General features: G+C 51.1%; 1 protein-coding gene across 1 annotated transcript in view; it reads left to right on the forward strand.

Annotated features, from left to right (window-relative positions):
* Nucleotides 1-22,842, forward strand: part of NR1I2 (nuclear receptor subfamily 1 group I member 2) — a 36,641-nt gene extending 13,799 nt beyond the window's left edge. Inside the window, 8 exon segments of the mRNA NM_001082067.2 lie at nucleotides 13,460-13,675; nucleotides 14,806-14,939; nucleotides 16,524-16,711; nucleotides 17,521-17,795; nucleotides 20,160-20,302; nucleotides 20,497-20,613; nucleotides 20,888-20,993; nucleotides 22,295-22,842. Coding sequence (NP_001075536.1) covers nucleotides 13,548-13,675; nucleotides 14,806-14,939; nucleotides 16,524-16,711; nucleotides 17,521-17,795; nucleotides 20,160-20,302; nucleotides 20,497-20,613; nucleotides 20,888-20,993; nucleotides 22,295-22,439 — 1,236 coding nt within the window. The 5' untranslated portion in view covers nucleotides 13,460-13,547 and the 3' untranslated portion in view covers nucleotides 22,440-22,842.
* The last annotated feature ends 771 nt before the right edge of the window (nucleotides 22,843-23,613 follow it).

A 23,613-nucleotide genomic window follows, 5' to 3' on the forward strand; every position in this document is an offset into this window, starting at 1 on the left:
GACTAAACCAAGCACTCCTTGAAATTTCCCTTGCAAACTCCAGGAGCTGGGGAGGCAGCGGCTGGCAGGGGTGGGTCAGCACCCAGGCCAGTGGGGGTTAGAACTGTGAGCCTGGAGCGTCCCTTACGGGGCAAAGGGCGACTAGACGGGCTGTCAGGGATGTCCCGAGCCAGACAGGTTCCGGGTGCCTGGGCAGGTCAGGACGAGGGCCCCTGACTCATTCCCCCGGGCACGCACTGATTGACCCCGTCAGCCGTCTCTCCCTTGCTTGCCGTCACAGCACTGCAGCTGGGCAGCCTGTCTTAGGGACTCTTGTCAGCGGTGACAGCAGCTCAGGAGGTGGTGACAGCAGCCGCCCTGCTTCCCTTGAGCTACCTGAAGGAGCATGCGCAGCACCTGTGGTTCCTCCAGGGGCCCCCACCTGGTCCTCTTGTCTCAGCTGCCACCCCAGTCCCATTGCCGGTGCTGTCTTTGGTGTTCCTTGACCTTTCACTCTGCCCTTGACCTGCTCTACACGGGCCCCCCTCCCCTCCCCACACACACTGACTTCTTTGGTTTTCTCTCTCCTCCCGGGCAAGGGCTTCCAACCCGTTGCTCATCCCCTTTCTAGCGTTTTGCTTTTTCGGGCTATAGTAGGCAGTTCTTCTTCTTGACCCGTCGCTGCTAAACTCACAGACCCAGCAGTATCTTGGAGCTTCTCCCGGGAGGTTTATTCTTTGCACTGAAGACAGTCACTTGCCTGTTTATACCTAATTCCTGGCCCATTGGCCCAGAGCAGTGGGCAGCGCCGCTCACTTGTGCTCTCCTCCAGTCTCTAAATATTTGGCTCCAAAGGTTGAGCGCTCTCTGCCCTCTCATTTTCCTGAAGGCACAAAGTCTCTTCCCAGCCCCTTCCCTTTAGTCATTCCCCTCTTTCCAGTTGTTCCTTCTGCCGGGGCCTGGGGAGGGGGAGAGGCACACAGAGTCACACAGTTTGGGGACTGCTTTTTCTGCTCCGTAGTTGCGATCTGCTCTACATCACTGAATTCTCTCAGGTCACATAAGCGCCTGTACTGAGCGTGCTGCGTCTCCCGGCTCAACCCTCCAGACGACAGGAAACCGCAGGCCCCCACTCAGCCCGATGTGCAGCCCAGAGCTGCTTCCTGACTCCTCTCCCAGCGCCAGGGCAGGTGCCCCGACAGGCCCTGTGCTGAGCCTCCTGGAGCCCACCGGGAGCCCAGCTGCAGGGGGATTCCATCTGGTTCGCACCCGTCAGCACCGCCTCTGCAGCCTTCCCTCGCTCCTCCTTTCAGCCCTGAGTTCTCCCAACCCGTGTCCTACCCCAGCCCCAACCTGCTTCCAACCTGCTTCCTGTCCTCTCCTCTCCTCTGACCCCCGGGATGCTTGCTCCTCCCTAGAGGAAACTGACCCCACCTTTTCTCCAGGACTCTCCTCCATTGTCATCTGCAGGTGCACCACTCCCCTTCTTTCTTTCTCCCAGGTGCAGGCTTGTCTTCCCTGGGGACCACACTTTCTCCCCCGGGGCGGCCTCTGGGTGGCAGGTGCCTTCAGGGCCCTCAGCAGCCTCCTCTCCTTCACTTCTCACCCTGCGGCACCTGTGTGCGCTAACATCCCCCGCCCTTGTCTTCCTCTTCATGCCGGAAGCCGCGGTGGCCTCTTCCAGCAGCTTCTGTCCTATCGTGAGGACACCGAGCCCCAGGGAAGTTAGTAGGAAGAGTGAATAAGTCCAGCTCCCGTGGTAGGGGCCAAGGCCTGGCCCTGTGACAGTGCCATCGAGACAAGGCCTCTTTCGTCTCCAAGGAGGAAAATCCAAATCCTTTAACTTCCAGGAGGCTGGGGACCAAGTGGGAAATGGTTTTCCATTGGGAAATGGTTATTCCCGTGTCTGTATGGAGCTATTCATGAAGGACATCCCTTTTCCTTTAAGAGATGCTATGAGGCTCCTCAGCAGGTGAAGTAGCTGCAAACACACATGCACTTGCGAATTCATCCATATACATACATACCTGAGAATACTTCTAAAGTTTATGGAAAAATGGAATTAAAGCATAAGTTTTTTTTGGTGAAAAAAAAAAAAAACACCCTGAAACCCATGCACAGTGTTTTCACAAAGCACAATTCTATGAACTTTTTGAAGTCCCCTTGTATGCCTGGATCTCCTGTGTGCTTTTCTGGCTAATTTTCTCAAAGTTTTCTTACAACAAACAGATGTTATCATCCTTTGGCCTTCTAGAAAGTTAACAAACATGTCTTGAGCATCCAAAAAGACAAAAACAATAACAAACAAACAAAAAACCTAAACTATTGCCACGACGCTTGCTCGTGACCGGTCCACTTTTGCTTTGGCTGGATCACTTTCACCTCCGGGCAGCCATTGCTTTGATTGTACTTCGTCTTCAAGGATTGTACTGTGAAGCCATATTTCATTTCACGTTAGCAGTTCTTTGAAGAAATGCTTGAGGATTTTGATGCTACTTGTTGAAAATTTCCTCTGGGGCCGGTGTTGTGGTACAGTGGAGTAGCTGCTGCCTGTGGCGCCAGCGTCCCATATCAGAGCACCAGTTTGAATTCTCGCTGCTCTGCTTCCAGTCCAGCTCCCTGCTAGCGTGCCTGGGATAGCAACGGTGGATGGTCCAAGGACTTGGGACCCTGCTACCCACGTGGAGACCCAGATGGAGTTCTAGGCTCCTGGCTTCTGCCAGGCCCAGTCCTACCTGTTGCAGCTATTTGGGAGTGAACCAGCAGAGGTTCTCTGTGTCTCTCCCCCTGCCCCCACCCCATCACTCTGCGTTTCCAACAAATAAAATAAATTTTTAAAAATTTCCGGGCCGGCGCCGTGGCTCACTAGGCTAATCCTCCGCCTTGCGGCGCCGGCACACCAGGTTCTAGTCCCGGTCGGGGCACAGGATTCTGTCTCGGTTGCCCCTCTTCCAGGCCAGCTCTCTGCTGTGGCCAGGGAGTGCAGTGGAGGATGGTCCAAGTGCTTGGGCCCTGCACCGGCATGGGAGACCAGGAGAAGTACCTGGCTCCTGCCTTCGGATCAGCGCGGTGCGCCGGTTGCAGCGCGGCGGCCGCGGCGGCCATTGGAGGGTGAACCAATGGCAAAGGAAGACCTTTCTCTCTGTCTCTCTCTCTCACTGTCCACTCTGCCTGTCAAAAAAAAAAAAAAAAAAATTCCAGCTAATTCCCTGCTCTTGTTTGCAGCTGGTCTGAGCACAAAATCCTGGCACCAACTGAGTAAAAACTGTGTTCCACTTCGATTTTTCAATCAGAATTGCATAAGCTGAAGCAGTTGAGATATCTCCTGGTTCCAGGCTTCGGACTGGCCCAGCTCTGGCCATTGAGTTCATCTGGGTAGTGAACCAGCTGATGGAAAGTCTCTCTCTGCCTCTGCTTCTCTGTAACTCTGCCTTTCAAATAAGTAAAATCTTTTTAAATAAAATAAATTTTAAAATAAAATCTTTTTTAAAAAAGATTTATTTTATTTATTTGAAAGGCAGAGTTACAGAGAGAGGTAGAGACACAGAGAGAGGTCTTCCATCCACTGGTTCACTCCGCAGATGGCCACAACGGCCGGAGCTGCGCCAATCCAAAGCCAGGAGCCAAGAGCTTCTTCCAGATCTCCCACGTGGGTGCAGGGGCCCAAGGACTTGGACCATCTTCCACTGCTTTCCCAGGCCACAGCAGAGAGCTGGATCAGAAGAGAAGCAGCAGGACTCAAACCGGAGCCCATATGGGATGCCGGCACTTCAGGCCAGGGCGTTAACCCACTGTGCCACGGTGCTGACCCCATAAATAAATCTTTAAAAAAATTCTTTCTCCACACCCTTGCCAGCATTGTATTTTTAAACATTTTTTAAAAGATGTATTTATTTGTTTGAAACTCAAAGTTACAGAGAGAGGAGGAGAAATGAGAGAGATATTCCGTCTGCTGAGTCACTCCCCGAGACAGCTGCAATGGCCAGAGCTGGGCCAGACCCAAGCCAGGAGCTTCTTCCAGGTCTCCCATGTAGATATCAGAAGCCCACACACTTGGGCCATCTTCCACTGCTTTTCCAAGGCCATTAGCAGAGAACTATATCAGAAGTGGAGCAGCCAGGATTCAAACCTGTGCTCATATGGGATGCTAGTGTTATAGGCAGCAGCTTTAACTGCTATGCCACAGCGCCAGCCCGGTTCATGGATTCTTTGAAATATTTGATTTATTTACTTGAGAGGCAGAGTTAAAAGACAGAGGGAGAGGCAAAGAGAAAGGTCTTCCATCTGTTGGTTCACTCTCCAAATGGTAGCAGGAGCTGGAGCTGGACTGATCTGAAGCCAGGAGCCAGGAGCTTCCTCTGGGTCTCCCACATGGGTGCAGGGGCCCAAGCACTTGGGCCATCTTCCTCTGCTTTCCCAGGCCATAAGCAGAGAGCTGGATCAGAAGAGGAGCAGCCAAAACTCAAACCAGTGCCCCTAAGTGATGCCAACACTGCAGGCCATGGCTTTATCCCCTACACCACAACACAGGCCCCCACCTTTTTTTTTTTTTTTTTTTTTTACTTTTTGATAATAGGCATTCTAACTGGAGTGAGATGATACTTCCTAGTGGTTTTTTATTTTTTTTATTTACATATCCCTGATGGTTAGTTTTACTGTGCATTTTTTCATGTGTTCATTGGCCATTTATATTTCTTCTTTTGAAAAATGTCTTAACTACATAGTTTGTCCTGTTGAATTTCTTGAGCTTCTTATAGATTCTGTATATTAATCCTTCATCAGATGCATGGTTCGCAAATATTTTCTCCCATTCTTCCAGTTGTCTTTTCACTCTGTTGATTATTTCCTTTGTGGTGCAGAAGCTTCTTAGTTAGATATAGTCTCATTTGTCTATTTTTGCTTTTATTGACTGTGTTTTTGGGGTTTTATCCAAAAAATTCATCGCCAATGATCTGGAGTGTTTACCCTGTGTTTTCCTCTAGTAGTTTCATAATTTCAGATCTTACTTTGAGGTCTTTGATCACTTTTGATTGGATTTTTGTAGGGGGTGTAAGGTAGGGGGTCTGTTTTCAAACTTCTGCACGTGGAAACCCAGTTTTCCCAGTACAACTTATTAAACATACTCTTCTTTCTCCAGAGAATGCTTCTAGGACCTCAGTCACAGTTAAGTTGGTTGTAGGTGGATGCATTTATTTGTGTTGTTCAGTTTCAGTGGTCTTTGTGTCTGTGTGTCTATTTTCACGTCAGTACCATGCTGCTTTGGTTACAATCGTTGTGCAGTACATCTTGAAACCGGGTATTATGATGCCTGCAGCTTTGTTTTTTCTGGTCAAGACTGCTTTGGGCCTTGAGAGTCTTTTGTGTTTCCATATGAATATTAGGATTGGTTTTTCTGATTCTTTTTTTTTAAAGATTTATTTATTTATTTGAAAGTCAGAGTAACACAGAGAGAGGAGAGGCAGAGAGAGAGAGAGAGAGAGAGAGAGGGAGAGAGAGGGAGAGAGAGAGGGGGAGAGAGAGAGAGAGAGAGAGAGAGAGGTCTTTCATCCACTGGTTTACTCTGCAAATAGCCACAATGGCCGGAGTTGTGCCGATTGGAAGCCAGGAACCAGGAGCTTCTTCTGGGTCTCCCATATGGGTACAGGGCCCAAGGACTTGGGCCATCTTCTACTGCTTTCCCAAGCCGTAAGAGAGAGAGCTGGATCGAAAGAGGAGCAGCCAGGTCTTGAACCGGCGCCCATATGGGATGCCAGCACTTCAGGCCAGGGTGTTGACCCACTGTGCCATGGTGCCGGCCCCTGATTTTTCTGATTCTGTGAACATCATTGGCATTTTGATATGAATTACACTGAATCTGTAAATTGCTTTGTGTAGAATAGACATTTTGATAATGTTATTTCTTCCAATCCATGATGAGGAATATGTTTCCATTTTTTGTATGTCTTTTCCCATTTTTATTAGTATTTTGTAATTTTCATTGTAGGGGGTCCTCATATTCTTGGTTAAATTTACACTAAGATATTTGATTTTTTATTAGTTACAGTGAATGAGATTGCTCTTATAAATTTTTTCTCAGCAATATTATTCTAGTGTTAAAGATGCTATTGATTTTTGTGTGTTGATTTAGTGTCTTGCAGCTTTGCTGAATTCGCGTATTGATTGTAAAAGTCCCTTGGAGTTTGTTGCTGTTGTTGTTCTGCTACATATGAAATCATGTTATCTGAAAAGAGGGATAATTTAACTTCCTCCTTCCCAGGAGGCAGATTGATTCAACATGCACAAACCAATTAACATAATACATCATATCAACAACATAAGGGCTAAAAGTCATATGATCATCTTAATAGAATCATAGAAAATATTTAATAAAATACAATACCCATTCATGATTTAAAACAATAACCTTGAACAAATTAGGTATAGAAGGAACATACCCCAACATGATAATGCTATATAAGACAAGCCCACAGCTAACGTGGAACCAGACAAGGATAGCCAATCTTGCCACTCTTACTGAGAATAGTTCTAGAAGTTTTAGCCAGTCATTGAGCAAGAGAAGAAATAAAGGGTATACAAATCTGATTCTATACACAGGGAAATCTAACTGAGTTTTTTTTAAGATTACTATTTATTTATTTGAGAGGCAGAGTTACAGACAGAGAGGGAGAGACAGAGAGAAAGGTCTTCCATCTGCTGGTTCACTCCCCAAATGACAGCAGCAGCCAGAGCTGAGCTGATACAAAGCCAGGCAGGAGCCAGTTGCTTCTTCTGGGTCTCCCACATGGGTGCAAGGGCCAAAGCACTTGGGACATTGTCCACTGCTTTCCCAGGCCATAAGCAGAGAGCTGGATTGGGAGAGGAGCAGTTGGACTCAAATCAGTGCCCATATGGGATGCCGGCACCGCAGGCAGAGGCTTAGCCCACTATGCCACAACACTGGCCCCTCTAATTGACTTTTTTTTTTTTTTTTTTTTTTTTACAGGCAGAGTGGACAGTGAGAGAGAGAGACAGAGAGAAAGGTCTTCCTTTTGCCGTTGGTTCACCCTCCAATGGCCGCCGCGGCCAGTGCACTGCGGCCGGCGCACCGCGCTGATCCGATGGCAGGAGCCAGGAGCCAGGTGCTTTTCCTGGTCTCCCATGGGGTGCAGGGCCCAAGCACCTGGGCCATCCTCCACTGCACTCCCTGGCCACAGCAGAGGGCTGGCCTGGAAGAGGGGCAACCGGGACAGAATCCGGCGCCCCGACCGGGACTAGAACCCGGTGTGCCGGCGCCACTAGGCGGAGGATTAGCCTAGTGAGCTGTGGCGCCGGCCTCTAATTGACTTTTAAATGACTTAGTTGCTTTGTTTGGGTCAGGATCCAAACAAGTTCCACACATTGCTTTTGGATAATAAATTTCTTAAGACATTTTAAAAACTTTTGACTTCATAAGAATTCCCTTTTCCCCACTTCTTTTGTCATTTATTTGTCAGGGAAACTTGGGCCCTAGTCCTGTAAAAATGTGCACACTCTGCATTTGGCTGATAGGACTTCCAAAGCATCGTTTAATGCTCTTCTATTCCCTGTGTTTCCTGGAATGTGGTACTTGGACCCAAAACTTGAAAGCTTTTATTTCTTTGCCCAGAGTAATTCATATGTGATGGTGTTGTGTACCTGTTACATCACATTCGAGGACATATTATACCTGACATATTATCACTACTTATGCGTATTTCTATTAGTGGTAAGGTCAGGCATTTTCTTATATATACTCATAGCACTTACTTTTTATTTTATTATAAATTGTCCTTTTTCTAAATAATGATTTTTTAAACACAAGAGTATCAGAGAGAAAGAGAGTGAGAGTGAGAGAGAGAGAGAGAGAGAGAGAGAGATCTTCCATCCTCTAGTTCACTCCCTGAATGCCCACAACAGTTGGAACAAGACCAGGCCTAAAGCCAGTAGCTGGAACTTCACACAGTTCTCCCACCTGGGTGATAGGAACCCGGTACTTGGACCATGATATGCTGCTGCCCCAGGTGCATTAGCAGGAAGCTGGATCAGAGGTGGAGGCGGAACCCAATCCCAGACACTCAAATAAAGGATGCTGGTGTCCCAGGTGGCCGTTTAGCATGCTGTGCCACAATGCCCACCTCCAACAATCCTTATGCCTTATGTTTGCTACAAACCTTTTCTTCAGCGTGCCTTTAATTTCCACTTTTGATGCTTTTGATGGACAGTTCTAATGTTTACATAGTTGGAAGAGTCATTCTTTTTTTTTTTTTTTTTGAAAGGCAGAGTGGACAGTGAGAGAGAGAGAGACAGAGAGAAAGGTCTTCCTTTTGCCGTTGGTTCACCCTCCAATGGCCGCCGCGGCCGGCGCGCTGTGGCCAGCGCACTGCGCTGATCCGATGGCAGGAGCCAGGAGCCAGGTGCTTTTCCTGGTCTCCCATGGGGTGCAGGGCCCAAGCACCTGGGCCATCCTCCACTGCACTCCCTGGCCACAGCAGAGAGCTGGCCTGGAAGAGGGGCAACCGGGACAGAATCCGGCGCCCCGACCGGGACTAGAACCCGGTGTGCCGGCGCCGCTAGGCGGAGGATTAGCCTAGTGAGCCGCGGCGCCGGCCCAGAGTCATTCTTTTTATTATGATGAAAATGCAAGCTTAGAATATAAAGTTTTTTCTCCAAATAAAAAATTGCTTTAGAATCATGTATTGAATACTTTTCATTGTTTTGTGATGACAAACTCATTGTATGTTAAATTCTAACATCTATTCTCATTCACTGAGAATTTTTTTTAAAGATTTATTTATTTATTTGAAAGTCAGAGTTACACACAGAGAGCAGGAGAGGCAGAGAGAGAGAGAGAGAGAGAGAGAGAGAGAGAGAAACAGGTCTTCCATCCACTGGTTCACTCCCCAGTTGTCCGCAACGGCCGGAGCTATGCCGATCAGAAGTCAGGAGCCAGGAGCTTCCTCCAGGTCTCCCCACGCGGTGCAGGGGCCCAAGGACTTGGGCCATCTTCTACTACTTTCCCAGGCCATAGCAGAGAGCTGGATGGAAAGTGGAGCAGCTGGGACTCAAACCAGAGCCCATATGGGATGCTGGCACTGCAAGCGGCGGCTTTACTTGCTACGCCACAGCGCTGGCCCCACTGAGAATTTTTTTTTAAAGTTTTTCACAAGCAATAGCTACCTTAAATGTTGCAGATTCATAATGGGTTTTATGATTTAGTAGGATGATTTCCCTTCATTCTCATCAAATTGTTTGGAGTTTTTTTCCTTTCCCCATTTTCCTCCCAAATAAAGTCCTGATTTTTCTAAATAGCAGAAAAAGTAAAAATTTGTTAGTTATATCAAATCTATAAAGTAATTTGGGAAAACTGGACATCTTCAAAATGCTAAATGTTAAGTATCTCTTTCCTTTCATACCCTTCAGAGTTTGGGAATTTATTTTACTCTCTACCCATGCATTTCTTGTTACTCTTCCCAGACACTGGGTTTTCAATCCCATTGCGTATGTGAAGGGTTAAAAAGTTAAAAGCCGCCCCCCCCCCCAACCTCCTCTGGTGAACTTTCCTGACCTCGTTAGACTTGCTCTGCATAGCCATTCTCTGTAAAGTTAGTCAGTAAATTACCCCAATGTGAGCGTAACCTTAGTTTCACCTAAGTGAGATAGAAGAAGTCACCATATATCTCTCTGCCTCCTGGACCCCTGACCCCACCATGTGTCCCTTATTGCCATTCGGCTGCATTCCTAGGTATCATCAAGGCAGTTCCTGCAACCTTGTTGTGTTTGTTGTGTGGCCCTCCCTTTTGGCAATAGGAGGCTTTTTGATACTCCCTGTATAGGCCATATGGTTCTCTGAGGTCTAATCAGGCCCTTACTCGATATCCTGTACTCCCTGTATTCATAAATCAACTGGTTGTAAAATCACTTAACTTGTATCAATTGTTTACCCTATACCTCTGTCTGATCTATGCAATGATTGATTTTCTTTGTTTAAATGTGTATAAAAACCCCAGCCCAAGACTATTTGGGGCCACTCGCCTGTACTGGGACGGGGGCCCCGACATGTCGGATCATCAATAAACCTTACCCTTTGTTAATTGCATGAGAGAAAGTCTCTTGGAGCGTTTTTGGGGTGGCAAGAGCAATCCAACTCTAACATATGTTCAGGTTATGATATTTTATTGATGATATAAAGGAGAGCTATTGATTCTTTTTTAAAAGTTTTTTTTTTTTTAATGATTTTTATTTATTTACTTGAAAGAATGACAGAGAGAGGAAGAGGTCTTCCATCCAATGGTTCACTCTCCAAATGGCCGCAATGACTGGAGCTGGGACAGGTTGAAGCCAGGAGCCAGGAGCTTCCTCCAGGTCTCCCGTGTGGATGCAGGGGCTCAGGGAGCTGGATCAGAAGCAGAGCAGCCAGGACTCAAACCAGCGCCCATATGGGACGCAGTTTTAACCGGCAACACCACAGCGCTGGCCCCTGGTTCTTACGTATTTATTCTGTATCCTATCTTTTTATTGAACACTAACTAATTTTCTGAGTTTTCAGCTGATTTTCTTACAGTTTCTACCTAATGTTAATTGTACCTGATTTGTAAGAGCTGTATCTTATTTTTTACTGGTCTCATATCTCACTGAATTAGGTCACTCCCTGACTAATTATTTGCAATATTCTTAAAGCAGATGTTTTATTTTTTCTCTGATTCCACTGAAGATAACTCCAGTGTTTCTTCACAGAGTATGTTATAGGCTGTTGGTAAGAAAGATTGTCTTACACTGGAAAGAGTCATTCTATTCCTGGATTTTAAAAGGTTTTGGTTTCTTTTTTTTTAATGTGTGGTTTTTTTTTTTTTTTTTTTTTTTTTTTTTGCTGTTGTCTTTGTTTTTAATCGGGAAAATGAGGACTCCTCGTTTCCATTACCCAGCATGGAGGCAGTCAGAGAAGCACTCCATAGAGAGGAGAAGGGTGGCTGCTCCGTCTGGGTGACCCCTCTAATCCTCTCAACAGTTTTCTGTAAGCCACATCATTCCTGTTTTCAATGAGATGACTCCCCAGTACACCCTTCCGCACTTGGTGCACATCTGTCTACACTGAACGCTAATCTGCTCTGCATTGTGGCACAGCAGGATAAACCACCACCCGCACCACCAGCATCCATGTGGTTTAGTCCCAGCTGCTCCACTTCCGATTCAGCTCTCCGCTGATGCACCTGGGAAAGCAGTGAAGATTGGCCCAGGGGTCTGGGAGACCTGGATAAAGCTCCTGGCTTCTGGTTCCTGGCTTTGGCCTAGCTCAGGCCTGACTGTTGGTGGGCATCTGCGGAGTGAATCAGTGAATGTCTTAAGGTCTCTCATATCTGCCTCACCTTTTCAGTTTCTTTTTCTATCTCCAGCTGCCTCCTTTCAGGCATTTTTTCTTCCATTTTTCTCCCTTTCTACTAGCTTCCAAGTTATGCATTCTGTTTCTAGATTTCTACTGGTTACCTTGACACTTTAAGACGCATACTTTATTAATCAATGGGGATAGCGCTGTGGCATAGTGGGTAAGGCCACTGCCTGAAGTTCCAGCATCCCATATGGCCACCGGTTCGAGTCCTGGATGCTCTTCTTCCAATCCATCTCTCTGCTATGGCCTAGGAAAGCAGTAGAAGATGGCCCAAGTCCTTGGGCCCCTGCACTCGCGTGGGAAACTCAGAAGAAGCTCCTGGCTCTTGGCTTTAGATTGGCACAGTTCTGGCCATTGCGGCCATTTGGGGAGTGAACCAACAGATGGAAGACCTCTTTCTCTCTCTGCCTCTCCTTCTCTCTGTGTGTAATTCTGACTTTCAAATAAATAAATAAATCTTTAAAAAATAAGCATACCTTATTAATAAAAATCTAAGTTATTTCCTTTTTTTCTTTGAATAACACAGAACCTTAGAGAAACTTTGTCCACTTCCTGACATCCCTTGATGCTTACTTTAGTTGTATTTAGATTTTTCTAACTCCCAAGACATTGTCATTTGTAGGCCATACAAAATTATCATCTTAAAAATGAGCCTGCTATAGATTTATAATTTCATGTGCTGCCTGTGGTTGCCTTGGCAGGGCCAGACCAAATGATTTTGTGGGTCTTATTGGCAGGTGAGTCATTCACCACCCAGTTATTGCTCATTTTGATAGTCATTTTTTTTCCTTTTTTCGGATCTGCTCAGGTAGTTTTATGGTCTTTGCATCTTTACTTAATGTCTTCAGCATCTTCATTTAAACATACTCTGTGGTCTCATTCTACTGTTAGTTGTTTTTGCTGGTTCGTGCTCATGGTGCTGGGTTCATCTTTGACTCATGATTTGTGTTCACCTGCATTTCTCGGGAATTATGTGTGTGATTGTTGGTGCCCAGCTGGAAAGTGGGATGAGGACTGGCATCCACTTCGCTGAGTGTCCAGGGCAGCGACCAACTCCAGAGCACTTGAAATCAGATTCGAGGGTTGAGGATTTTGTGAACACTCCAAGTATACTTGTTTGTCTGCAAGCATTCTGATCAGAAAAATCGGGGCGAGCCCCTGCGTACCTGTTCAGTTCGAGTTTCCAGTCAGCCTATTTTATTCTGATTTCTGGAGGGCCAAGCTCAGGGACAGATTAATTTCTTAGTCACTTCATAGGTGGAACTGTCAGGCATCCATCATCTGTCATGGTATTAGAAGTAGAAGTGTATGTCCTGAAATTTCACTCCCAGTTTTATGTGGGCTTTGGAAGAGGCAGCATCATCGGTGGTGTGGTTGGCCTTAGCAATCAGTGCCTGGAGAGAGTTTTGAGGGGTGAAGTGAACGGGACAGGCTCCAGCTTCCACTCATTGTCCTCGGTGCAGGTCCCGTGCAGAATCTCAGCCAGGGAGGACATCCTGAGTAATGACCGGCACGAGTTCTTCGAAATCCACTTAAGCCCTGGCTCTGCCAGGGCACAGGCCATTTTCTCCTGCACTGTGGTTCTGGCTCCTAGCTGCCTGGTTCCTCGGGGGAAAGCCCACTTTTTCCAGCTCTCTCTGGGATCTTGGGCCCTACCACACCTGAGGCACCAACCTCCCTGGATCTCCTCTATCCCAGAAATCACCTTGCGTAAGTCATCTTTCCCACAAGCTGCTCCCTCTGACCAACTCACAGCTTCCTAACCCCAACCCACTCAAGAATCCCCTCCCTGATCCAAACCAGACAGCCTCATGTCCTCCCTTCCCCCTTCCTTCCTTCCCTTCTCCCCCATGCTCTTTTTCCTATGTCCTCTCCTAGGCCCTACTGTTGTACACAGAATGTCTCGGTCACATCTTTTTTGATAACATCAGCCCCCGCTCATATTCATTCCATGAGCCGTCAGCTCTTGGTTGCAGCATCAGACTGAAATGCCACACACATACACACACACACACACACAGGCAACAGAGGGTTCCAAGGTCGGCCTGTCACTGTACAACCATTTCATTCCATGTGGCTGTTTTATTTGTTTGCTTCTAGCCCAAGAGGCCCAGAAACCAACCTGGAGGTGCTATCTGAAGGCAGTGGGAAACAAGCTGGCCTTGCGCGCTGTGATGAAGCAGACTCCATGGGTGGAAAGCCCACCATCAGTGCAGACGAGGAGGAAGGGCCCCAGACTTGCCGTGTATGCGGGGACAAGGCCAATGGTTACCACTTCAACGTCCTGACATGTGAAGGCTGCAAGGGCTTTTTCAGGTAGTTACCCCTCTGCCTCTCACCCACCTGCCACCATCGGCACACTGGGTCCCTCTCACTGGGTCGACCATGAGCCTGCGGGGCAATGCCACAGGACCTCCACTTGATCCGTCCCCAGGCTGAGTGTGGGGTGGTGGACCAGCCAAAGGCTTCTCATTAGTCTCGCCGGAGCCAAGCCGTTTGCATCTCAGAGAAATCCCTCATCCTCGGTCTTCCCGCTCTACTCGGGGAAGGTGCCCTTCCATGACGATCCCTCTTTCATCTTTTCATGCATTCTTGAAAGAAACCAGACGGTCAGTCAGTGAAAGTACAGAATTCAAAAATGCACCGCGTGAGTATTCATGTACATTTAGGGGGATGCTTGTTAGAACGGCAGAAAATAAGTGAAAAAGATAATAAAATAAGCCCCCCTACTGATAGGAAGGACCAGAAGATTAAGGACTGAAAAGTCCCAGCCCCAGCACGGAGCCTTCCGCTAGCTTCACAATGAGGAAAATGTGTTGCCGCTCTTAACAGGAAGTCTGAGTTCATTGGCGCGGTGCTTTCCATGTCTCTCTTCCGCCATCTTACTGGACAGCTCTGACATCATCACTGGCTCCCCTTAAGGGAGCACAGAGCCAGGGGCTCAGGCTCTCTGCCTCCTCCCACCATCAGGAGAACCCACCCTGTCCTCCGAGGAAGAAAAGCCTCCGCATGGATAACCAGTTCCTCTGGCTGCTCCTGGCCACCCATCCACCCACCCCGGAATCCAGAAGTGGGATTGTAGGGCAAGGCGGCCGCCTGTGCGTCCATGCTCCTGGCCTCAGTTTCCTCGGGCCTCCTTGTCCAAGAAGGAGAAATCTGGGCAGAGGCCAATCTCCATGGAAACACTGCAAGGGTGTGAAGGAGGGGGGATGGCAGGGGCAGGGGACAGGGATCTGGGGCTTGGGGCTAAGCGGCCCAGAGAGTGGCCCAGGGGCTTCCTGTGGGAGAGTTGCAGGGCAGACCCCTTTCCCCGTTCTCCTTCCTCTAGCTGAGTCCTGGAACCCCAGGGAAGAACCCCAACCTTCGCGTGGCAGCCCAGAAGAGAGGAGGGCGCGGCCTGGGAGCCCCGCGGCAGCCCCTACCCCGTTGCTCCCGCTCTCCCGCAGGAGGACCGTGAAACGCAACGCCCGGCTGAGATGCCCCTTCCGGAAGGGCGCCTGCGAGATCACCCGGAAGACCCGGCGCCAGTGCCAGGCCTGCCGGCTGCGCAAATGCCTGGAGAGCGGCATGAAGAAGGAGAGTGAGCAGCGGGTCCCCAGAGCGGGCGGGTGGGGGAAGTCAGGCGTGCCCCGCGCAGGCGCGCCCAGGGACACCTGTGCACAGGGTGTGGCACGTGCGCCCACGTTCCCGGAGAACCCAGGGGCGCGTGGGAGATTGCTGCATGGGCCAGAGGCAGCCACGCGCATGCGAAGGGTGCTGGAGGGCTTGTAGCTCGCTCTCTGGGAGGCGTGGTGGGCTTTCCGCCTCTTCATAATCCTCATCCTGGTGCTACAACCAAATGAGGAAGGGGAGGCGCGGATAAGGAGGGATGGCCCCCAGTCTTTCAGATGCTATCTCTGTGTAGGGGAACTGTTTTGCCGGCAGGCAGGCGACATGGGGTGGTCTGTGCTGCCTGTTCCACATTAGTATACTCGCATTTCTGCCTCCGGGTGACTTTTTTTTTTTTTTTAAGATTTATTTATTTATTTGAAAGTCAGAGTTATGCAGAAAGAGGTGAGGCAGAGAGAGAGGTCTTTCATCTGCTGGTTCACTCCCCAATTGGCCACAACGGCCGGAGCTGTGATGATCCAAAGCCAGGAGCCAGGAACATCTTCTGGGTCTCCTATGCACGTGCAGGGGCCCAAGGACTTGGGTCATCTTCTACTGCTTTCCCAGGCCACAGCAGAGAGCTGGATCGGAAACGGAGCAGCCGGGACTCGAACCGGCGCCCATATGGGATGCCGGTGCTTCAGGCCAGGGCATTAACCCACTGCACCACAGCCCGGCCCCTCCAGGTGACTCTTGAGAGTCAGGCTGGGGTGGGCAACAGGGAGGCGGTGGGGACGGTGAGGGGAGGGCTAGAGTCACCAGGGCTGTGTTGGTCTTCTGTAAACTCACGGCCCCGCCCCAGGCAGCCTCTCTTAGGGGTCCGGTTCGCTAGCCACGTAGGCAGGGAGCCTGGCCTGCAGCCGGCTGAGAGTAAGGATTGTGTGTGCGGATCTGCCCACTCCAAGCACCCCAGCAGCTGGGCTTTGCACATACGAGTGGCCTCCTCCAGGTATAGAGGAAACAGCAGAGTTGCTGTTCCTTGCTAGGCAGTAGTCCCAGCTCTCCAGGGTCTTGTAGACTCAGAGCCCTCGGGGGTCTCTGCGTCATTCACGAGAAAATAATCCTCTCAGGGCCATTTACTGAACATGTGTGGAGGCACTCTCTTTGGTCCCCTGCGTGCGCCTTATCCTAACAGCACCACAAGCATCCTTGCTCCAGTGTGCAGGGCACGCGGCTAAGGCAGGCGAGGCTAAGGAGCTTGTGTGAGGTCATGGTCAATGGCAAAAGCTTCCTGTAAACCCAGTGCCTTTTAAGTGGAAGCCTGCACTCTCCCAGGGCCCCACAGTGTGGTCACAAATCCACTGCAGGGGGCAGCACCGCAGCCCCGCCTCACCTCTGCCCTCACACAGGTGTTTCTCCAGAGGAACCCACAGATCCCGTGCCCACCACCCCAAGTGTGGACAAGGGGGAGCTCCTTGCGGTCAGCACTCTCCCTTTCACCTAACGTATTTTGTAGCCTTGAGAGGGCTCTGCAGGGGCCCCCCCGGGAGCTGAGCCTGCTCGGATGTCCCCGCAGTGATCATGTCCGATGTGGCCGTGGCACAGAGACGGGCTCTGATCAAGAGGAAGAAGAGAGAACGGATGGAGGCTCAGCCGCCGGGAATGCAAGGGCTGACGGGAGAGCAGCGGATGATAATTGAGGAGCTGATGGACGCTCAGATGAAAACCTTTGACACCACCTTCTCCCATTTCAAGAATTTTCGGGTAGGAGGTCTCTGGGCTGGCTCCGCTTCTGGGTTCACTCCTCAAAGCTCCAGTCTCATTGCCAAGTCTCCTGCAGGTGTGGTCCCTGGGTCAGCAACATCAGCATCCCCTGGGGCTTGTTAGAAATGCAAATCCAAGCAGACCAGCTCAGTTGAAACTCCGGGGAGGGGCAAGACCCCCAGGTGGTCCAACACTGGCTCAATGTGAGAATGGCTTCTCTCTCTGTCTGCAGCAGGTAGGGATTGGATATGAGCGAGAGATGGAGGAAGAGCTAAGAGGCTCCATGGGCTGCTGGCATTCAGAGCTCTGTCTACGTAGGGTCAAGACCTGTTGCGTGTGCGTGTGTGTGTGTGTGTGTGTGTGTGATCATGTGAGCAGGTGTTCATTAGCCCCGTCTGTGCTCCCAGAAGTCTCCCACCCCCTGTACTCAGCTATCTCAGAGACCCAGGTTAGCCCACGCACGGGCCTCAGGTCTGCTCTCTCAGTTTGTAGCTCCCCAAACCCTCTTTGGGTTGTCTGAGCTCAGTGTCTGGGATGCTGGGGACGTAGAATGGGTGGACACCCTCTCACCTTTTATTCCCACTGGGCAGGGTTGTGCGTGACCGCAACTGCCTAAATCCCGAAAGCACCATTTGGGAAAAGGCCGGAGAGGAGAAATGTGCGGGGGCTTGAGTTCACGCGCCTGTATGCAGGAATAAGCACCGGCAGCCGAGCATCCTCTCGGGCTGTGGCTGGCTGGCTGGGGCCCGTGTGGGGGCCTAGGAAACACATGCTGTCTCTCTTCTCTCCACCTCCTGGCTGTGTCCCAGCTGCCGGAGGTACTTGGCAGTGGCTGTGAGATTCCAGAATCTCTGCAGGTCCTAACGGAGGAAGAGGCTGGCAGGTGGAGACAGATCCATGAAGAGCTGGGCACCATGAAGCTCTCTCTGCAGCTGCGGGGGGAAGACGGCAGCGTCTGGAACTATACGCCCCCAGCTGACAGAAGTGGGAAAAAGCTCTTTTCTCTGCTGCCCCACTTGGCTGACATGTCAACCTACATGTTCAAAGGCATCATCAACTTTGCTAAAGTCATCTCCTACTTCAGGTAGGACATGAGGCTGGGGGAATGGGTTGTGGAGAAGAACAAAAAATGGCCAAGTGGCTCAAGGGCCTGGGGTAGAGCCCCCTGAGTTTGGGAGGCATGGGCGCAAAAGATCCTGCTTTAACTCTGCCCCTAGGACACCAGTGCTGCTGTAGAATATAGAGGCCTGGCTCCAGGTCCCGTTAGCTTTGTGCCCGTAGGCCTGCCATGTAATGCAGCTGCATCTCCGCCTCCCCAGTAATGCCTTCTTCCAGGACTGGTGTATAACGTGAGAAAATGTCTGAGGAGCGCACGAGCGCATGGCCCGTGGAGGACTTCAGATAGTAACCCCTTTCCCTAGCGTTTCCTTCCCTTGTAAGGGCAGGAATCTCACGTCAGCCGTTCTAGAGCAAAGAATGAGTTGGTAGGAAGTCCAGAGAGTGAAGAATGTGGGTAGAGAGCGAGGGACAGGTGCGGGGCTCCAGCAGGCTGCTTCCAAGAGAAGGTTGAGAAGGCTCTGGGGGGTGGTGGGTGGTCCTGAGGGCCAAACGGCTGGGTCTCCCTGGGGCCAGGTGTGGAGCGCACAAGCGTGGGACTGCTGGGTCAGCAGGAGGCCTGGGAAGCTCCTATCCATGAGATGCAGTCTGCTAGGGCTGGGGTGGTGCTGTGTGTCAGCCCAAGGGTTGGCCACCTTGACTTCCTCAGCCTGATCACACAGGGCTGAGTCAACATGCAAGGACTCCCTGATTTCATCGGCAGGTTGTGTGTGTTCCAGGAGCCCACAGGTCCCCTTGTGGCCCTGTGGGTGACAGGAAAGGCTGGTTTATTGGGGTGAGGGTGGCAACAGGCTGGAGTGGGTTCAGGTTGCAGCAGCTTCGATCAAGGCAGCAAGGGCAGAAGGCTACTTAGCAATTTGAGCATTGGCAGATCCCTGTGGATACATGTTGATCCACAGGGTAATGCCAGGGGAAGAGGTCGTTTGTTGCTTCTCCAATATTTTTTTAAATGTGTTTATTTGAGAGGCTGGAACACACACACACACACACACATGGAGGAGGAGGGGGAGAGAGGAAGAGATGGAGAGCTCCTATCCACTGGTTTATACTCAGTATTTCCACAAGTGCTGGAACTCAGCTGGGCTGAAGCTAGGAGCCAGGATTTCAGTGTAGATCTCTCAAGTGGGTAGCAGGAACCCAGCTACCTGAGCCATCTCTGCTGCTTCCCATGGTCTGCGTTAGCAGGAAGCTGGAGTCAGGAGCTGGAGCCAGGCATCTGACAACCCAGGTACTCAGATTTGTGATGGGGAAGCTTCAGCGGGCATCTTGACAGGTGTCTTAGGGTAAAGGCTTGCCTGGTGCCCATCAGTTTCGAGCACACAGACCCTAGGCTTCACTGTCACCTTCCTTCTACAGATAGAAACCGAGCTTTACCAAGGTTAAGAAACTTGAACAAGGTCCCAGCTAATCAGTGGTAGATGGCAGATTTGAAAATCACAGAATGCAAACTTCAGAGTCAGCTCCCTACCAGGTCCTGATCCATACACTGGGAAGACACAGAAGAATAAGGTCAACACCCTGGCTTTTATAGCTCAGTTTTATGGACCTAAAACAAGGTTGGGTGTGAGGAGCACAGGGCATGAAGTTCTCAGGAGACCATAACCGGGGTGGGGCTTTCCTGAGAGGTGGCGCTGCAGGCCGTCCCTCCCAGGCTCCCAGAGACTCCTGCGTGTCAGGAATGATGGCTTCAGGGGTGGACGGATAGGAAGGCTGACCATGGAGGCTTATTATGCAGCATCATGGCTAGGCACTGGGAGTGGGGCTCAACACCTCCAGGCTGCAGAAATAGGAGCATGCACCTGTTAAATCCAACAGAGACAGCAGGAAGCATGGGCGGCAAGCCACATGGAGCTCCTGCCAAGGGAGTGGCACCTGCGGGAGGACTCTGTGCTTGGAAAGATTCATGGCAGGACCAAAGACATAGCTTGGCCTGAAGAACTAGCAGGGTGTTTACTGCAGTGAGGCGGCCAGAGCCATCATTCCAAGGGTGGTGGGAAGTGAGGTAGAACAGGTGAGGCCAGCGCTGAGCTGTCAGGGGTAGGTCAGTGGCTGGGTGGGTATTTGGAGCAGATGGGCCAGGCTGCCTGGAACTTGGATGCCAGACTGAGTGAGTGAGCAGTGAAGGTCGCAGGAGAGGACTGTGAGGGAGAGAGATGGGAGGCAACCAGGAAGCATCTGCAGCTGCATCAATCCCCAGGGATGGGCGCCCATCCTACCTCACCTCCCTGACCCCGCCCCCAATGCATATTCTGTGTTGTGGGGATGAGCCCTGGAGCCATCCTCTGGGCAGCCTCCCTGGGAGCTGTCATCCCCTCCCCCTCCCTGCTGCCAGGGACTTGCCCATCGAGGACCAGATCTCCTTGCTCAAGGGAGCCACCCTCGAGCTGTGCCTCCTGAGATTCAACACCGTGTTCAACGCAGAGACTGGCACTTGGGAGTGTGGTCGGCTGTCCTACTGCGTGGAAGACCCTGAAGGTGCCTGCAGGATGCCTGCCTGCCCTGGCTGGGGGAGGGAAAGCCAACAGCTGGGGCAGGAAGGGCCCCCTGCCAGGGTCTTTGGGGTCTGGGACCAAGGGCAGGAAGACCGGGCGATGGGCCTTGGTGAGGGAAGGCTGGGTGTTGGCTCTGCATCCTGAAAAGCTGCCCCTCCTTCCTGCATCCATACTCAGGAGGCTTCCAGCAACTTCTTGTGGACCCCTTGCTGAAATTCCACTACATGCTGAAGAAGCTGCAGCTGCACAAGGAGGAGTACGTGCTGATGCAGGCCATCTCCCTTTTCTCCCCAGGTGATGGCCTCCCCGGGCTGCTGGCACCCTCAGCTTGATCTGCCCTCCTCAAGAAAGGTGCCAGCCGCCAGCCCTTGCTCCACACTCCCTGCACAGCCAGCATGGGAACTCTGGCTGGTTTCTCCCTGGGCCGGGGAAGGGGGGTTGAGGCAAGGCCCAAGTCCTCCCTCCCTTCCCGCCTGGTGACTCCTGCTCTGGCACCTGGTTAGCTGGCGGCTCCTGCTCTGGGCTCCACTGCCTGGCTGGCCCCACACTGCTTTCCCCTCCCCGCCAGACCGCCCAGGTGTGGTGCAGCGTGAAGTGGTGGACCAGCTTCAGGAGCGATTCGCCATCACCCTGAAAGCCTACATCGAGTGCAGTCGGCCGCAGCCCACCCACCGGTGAGCACAAGCAGAGAGGGAGGAAGGGTGCGGGGTGGGTATGGGGGGCTTCTCCCTGGGGCTCTGTCTGCCTAGGGCTCTCTGGGAGAGCAGTCTGGAGACTGTGACCTCCCCTGAGGCTTTCTGCCCACTCAGCCCCAGTGCCAGCCAAGTCCTGGGGAAAACTAGGGAGGGCCAGGGGCTGTGTCTGATTGCTAGGATGTTTCTCTGCGCGGCGCCTTCCCTACTAGTGTGGTCATCAAGAGGTGGAAAGAGCCAGATATTCTTTGGGGTCTTTTGGCAGAGTCTTCTAGCAATAGCTGGAACCCCACAATGATAGGAATGGTCACACTAATACTGCTAATCATAAATAAATCGATCATAGTCAATCGATCAGAAGCATTTTGCATGGACCACATCATCTTTAATCCTCCAAACACTGCCAGGAGGTGGACACCACCACCATCCTGCAAGGGGGCGAGGCGCAAGCTGCTGCCCAAGGCTCTGCAGGTGGTGGAGCTGCCAAAGCAAGTGCCAAGTACAACTCTCCATGACTGCTGACCAGGCAGGAAGCGCACCTGCACAGCGGGTGGGAAACTCCTCAGTGTGTGATCTCAACTCCCAGACACTTCACACCATCAGTGGTCCTAAGTGCTTAGTCTGGGGCCTACCTAGTGCCTAGTCTGTTGTCAATAGACCCAAGAATGAGCTTGGCCTGCTTTGAGCCCAAGGCCATAAGGATTGACACCAAGGCCAGCACGGGGTGAACTTACCACTGAAACCCTTACCTGGCCTGCAGCAGCTTTTGTGTTGGCCCAGTGTCCTGGGCTGCTGGAGCGGCAGTGTTTGTAATTGCTCAGGCCTCCCCAGGGTGGAGCCCCTAGGCTGGAGATGCTTCTTTTTCATCTTGGGGGAGCTGACAGGTGTGGTGTGTCTTCCACGCTAGGTTCAGAGCTGGAGCCAGGCAGGGATTTTAGCCTGCAGTGCTCGACCTGCACGTCTGCTCTGCTTGGACCTGGCCCCTGGATTTTAACCAAGGCAGTGAGCTGCTGCCTGCCCCACTGCTCACCACACAACTACCTCTGCATTGTTTGTGCCTCAGTGTCTGGATTTTCCCACTGAGGTCCCTTTGTGCCAGGATTCCAGCCCTGCGGTGGGGTGGGAGTAGGGAGAGTATGGCTGCCACTTGAACCCCCATGCTGAAAGGGAAGCTTAAGGTGTTCAGTCAAGCCGTGTCTCTTGGCCAGCCTCAAGGCGGTCCCCGGGTGGTGGGCTGGGAGAGGGTGGCTGCATCCTTGACCTGTGCCCCGGCCGGCCCACAGCTTCCTGTTCCTGAAGATCATGGCTGTCCTCACTGAGCTTCGTACTATCAACGCCCAGCACACACAGCGGCTGCTGCGGATCCAGGACACACACCCCTTCGCCACCCCCCTCATGCGGGAGCTGTTCAGCACCACAGATGACTGAGCGGCTGCTTTTGGGCTAGGCCTCAACAGGGCAGCCAGGCCCACAGCCCTCCAAGCCCCCATGTGGACACCACCATTGGTCAACGATGCCTTGTGAGCCTGCCTCTCCCAGAGACCTGCTGCTGTGGCCACAGGGGACTAGCATTTCTCAGGAAAGGACATGCACCCCCTCTAAGCCCTGAGTACAGTTCAGTCCATGGAGAGTGCACTGGCTACCCTCTCCCTAGAAACGGTCCTGTGGTCTGGACTAGATCCCCAAATCCCAGGAAATCCCAAATCCACTCATGTGCTGTGGTGGGAGGCGAGAAGGGGTGCCCAGGGCTGGGCAATCTGAAGATCTGCACCCACACCCAAGTTCATTAGCTCCAGTCTTTTCATTGCTACCTCAAACCCTTTGGGCTCCCATTTTCCCACCCATTCCCAACCCCCAGCCCCCTGTCCCGACCTGCTCAGGGGTTCCAAGGCTGTGTGGGTCTCCTAGCGAGAGGCCAGGAGGCCTGCCACAAATGTCAGAAGCTTGCCGTGACTTTATTCTGGGCACATTCTTTTGTGTTTCCACGTTTATTCAAACACCTTATTAAGCAGTAAATTATGAGGAGCTTAAAAAATTTCATGGAAAATGTTATAAAAAATCACTAACCTTCAATTTCAAGTTTTTTTGTGCATGCTAAAGTAAACTTACCTTGTAATTCCATTTTCCATGACCTTTTTGAAGAACGCTTGTTATGCAACCTGCTATGGGGCATCTGACATTGGCCCACATGTTTCCTGGCCTCAGAGAGTTTATTGTTAAGAAAACACAGCAGAAACCCAAATAATTTGGATCAAAAGGAGAAGTGACAAGTGACAAAAGAAGCATGAGAAATTTCTTTGGATGCTGAGCTGTACTGGGGTTCTGTGGTTATCTGGAATCCAAGTGAGGGTTCCCTAAGGCACTTGTGTATGTGAGAGGAAGGACAGGCACGGTGGTTGTGGGTAAATACATGTGACTTGGTGAGAGCAGGTCTGTTCCCCATGTGACTGGAGTCCGTGTTTGCCTCTGAGCCCAGAATGCTGGACTGCTCTGGTCTGAGACTATGGTAATAGTCAGTTAATAAATGTGTTGGAGCAGAACCATTTGCACACATCTAATATTCCTGTGCGTCCTCAAAGCTAGAGTATGAAAGTACCTGCTT

The sequence above is a fragment of the Oryctolagus cuniculus genome, chromosome 4 (assembly GCF_964237555.1).
Source record: "Oryctolagus cuniculus chromosome 4, mOryCun1.1, whole genome shotgun sequence".
In the NCBI taxonomy this organism is placed as follows: Eukaryota; Metazoa; Chordata; class Mammalia; order Lagomorpha; family Leporidae; genus Oryctolagus; species Oryctolagus cuniculus.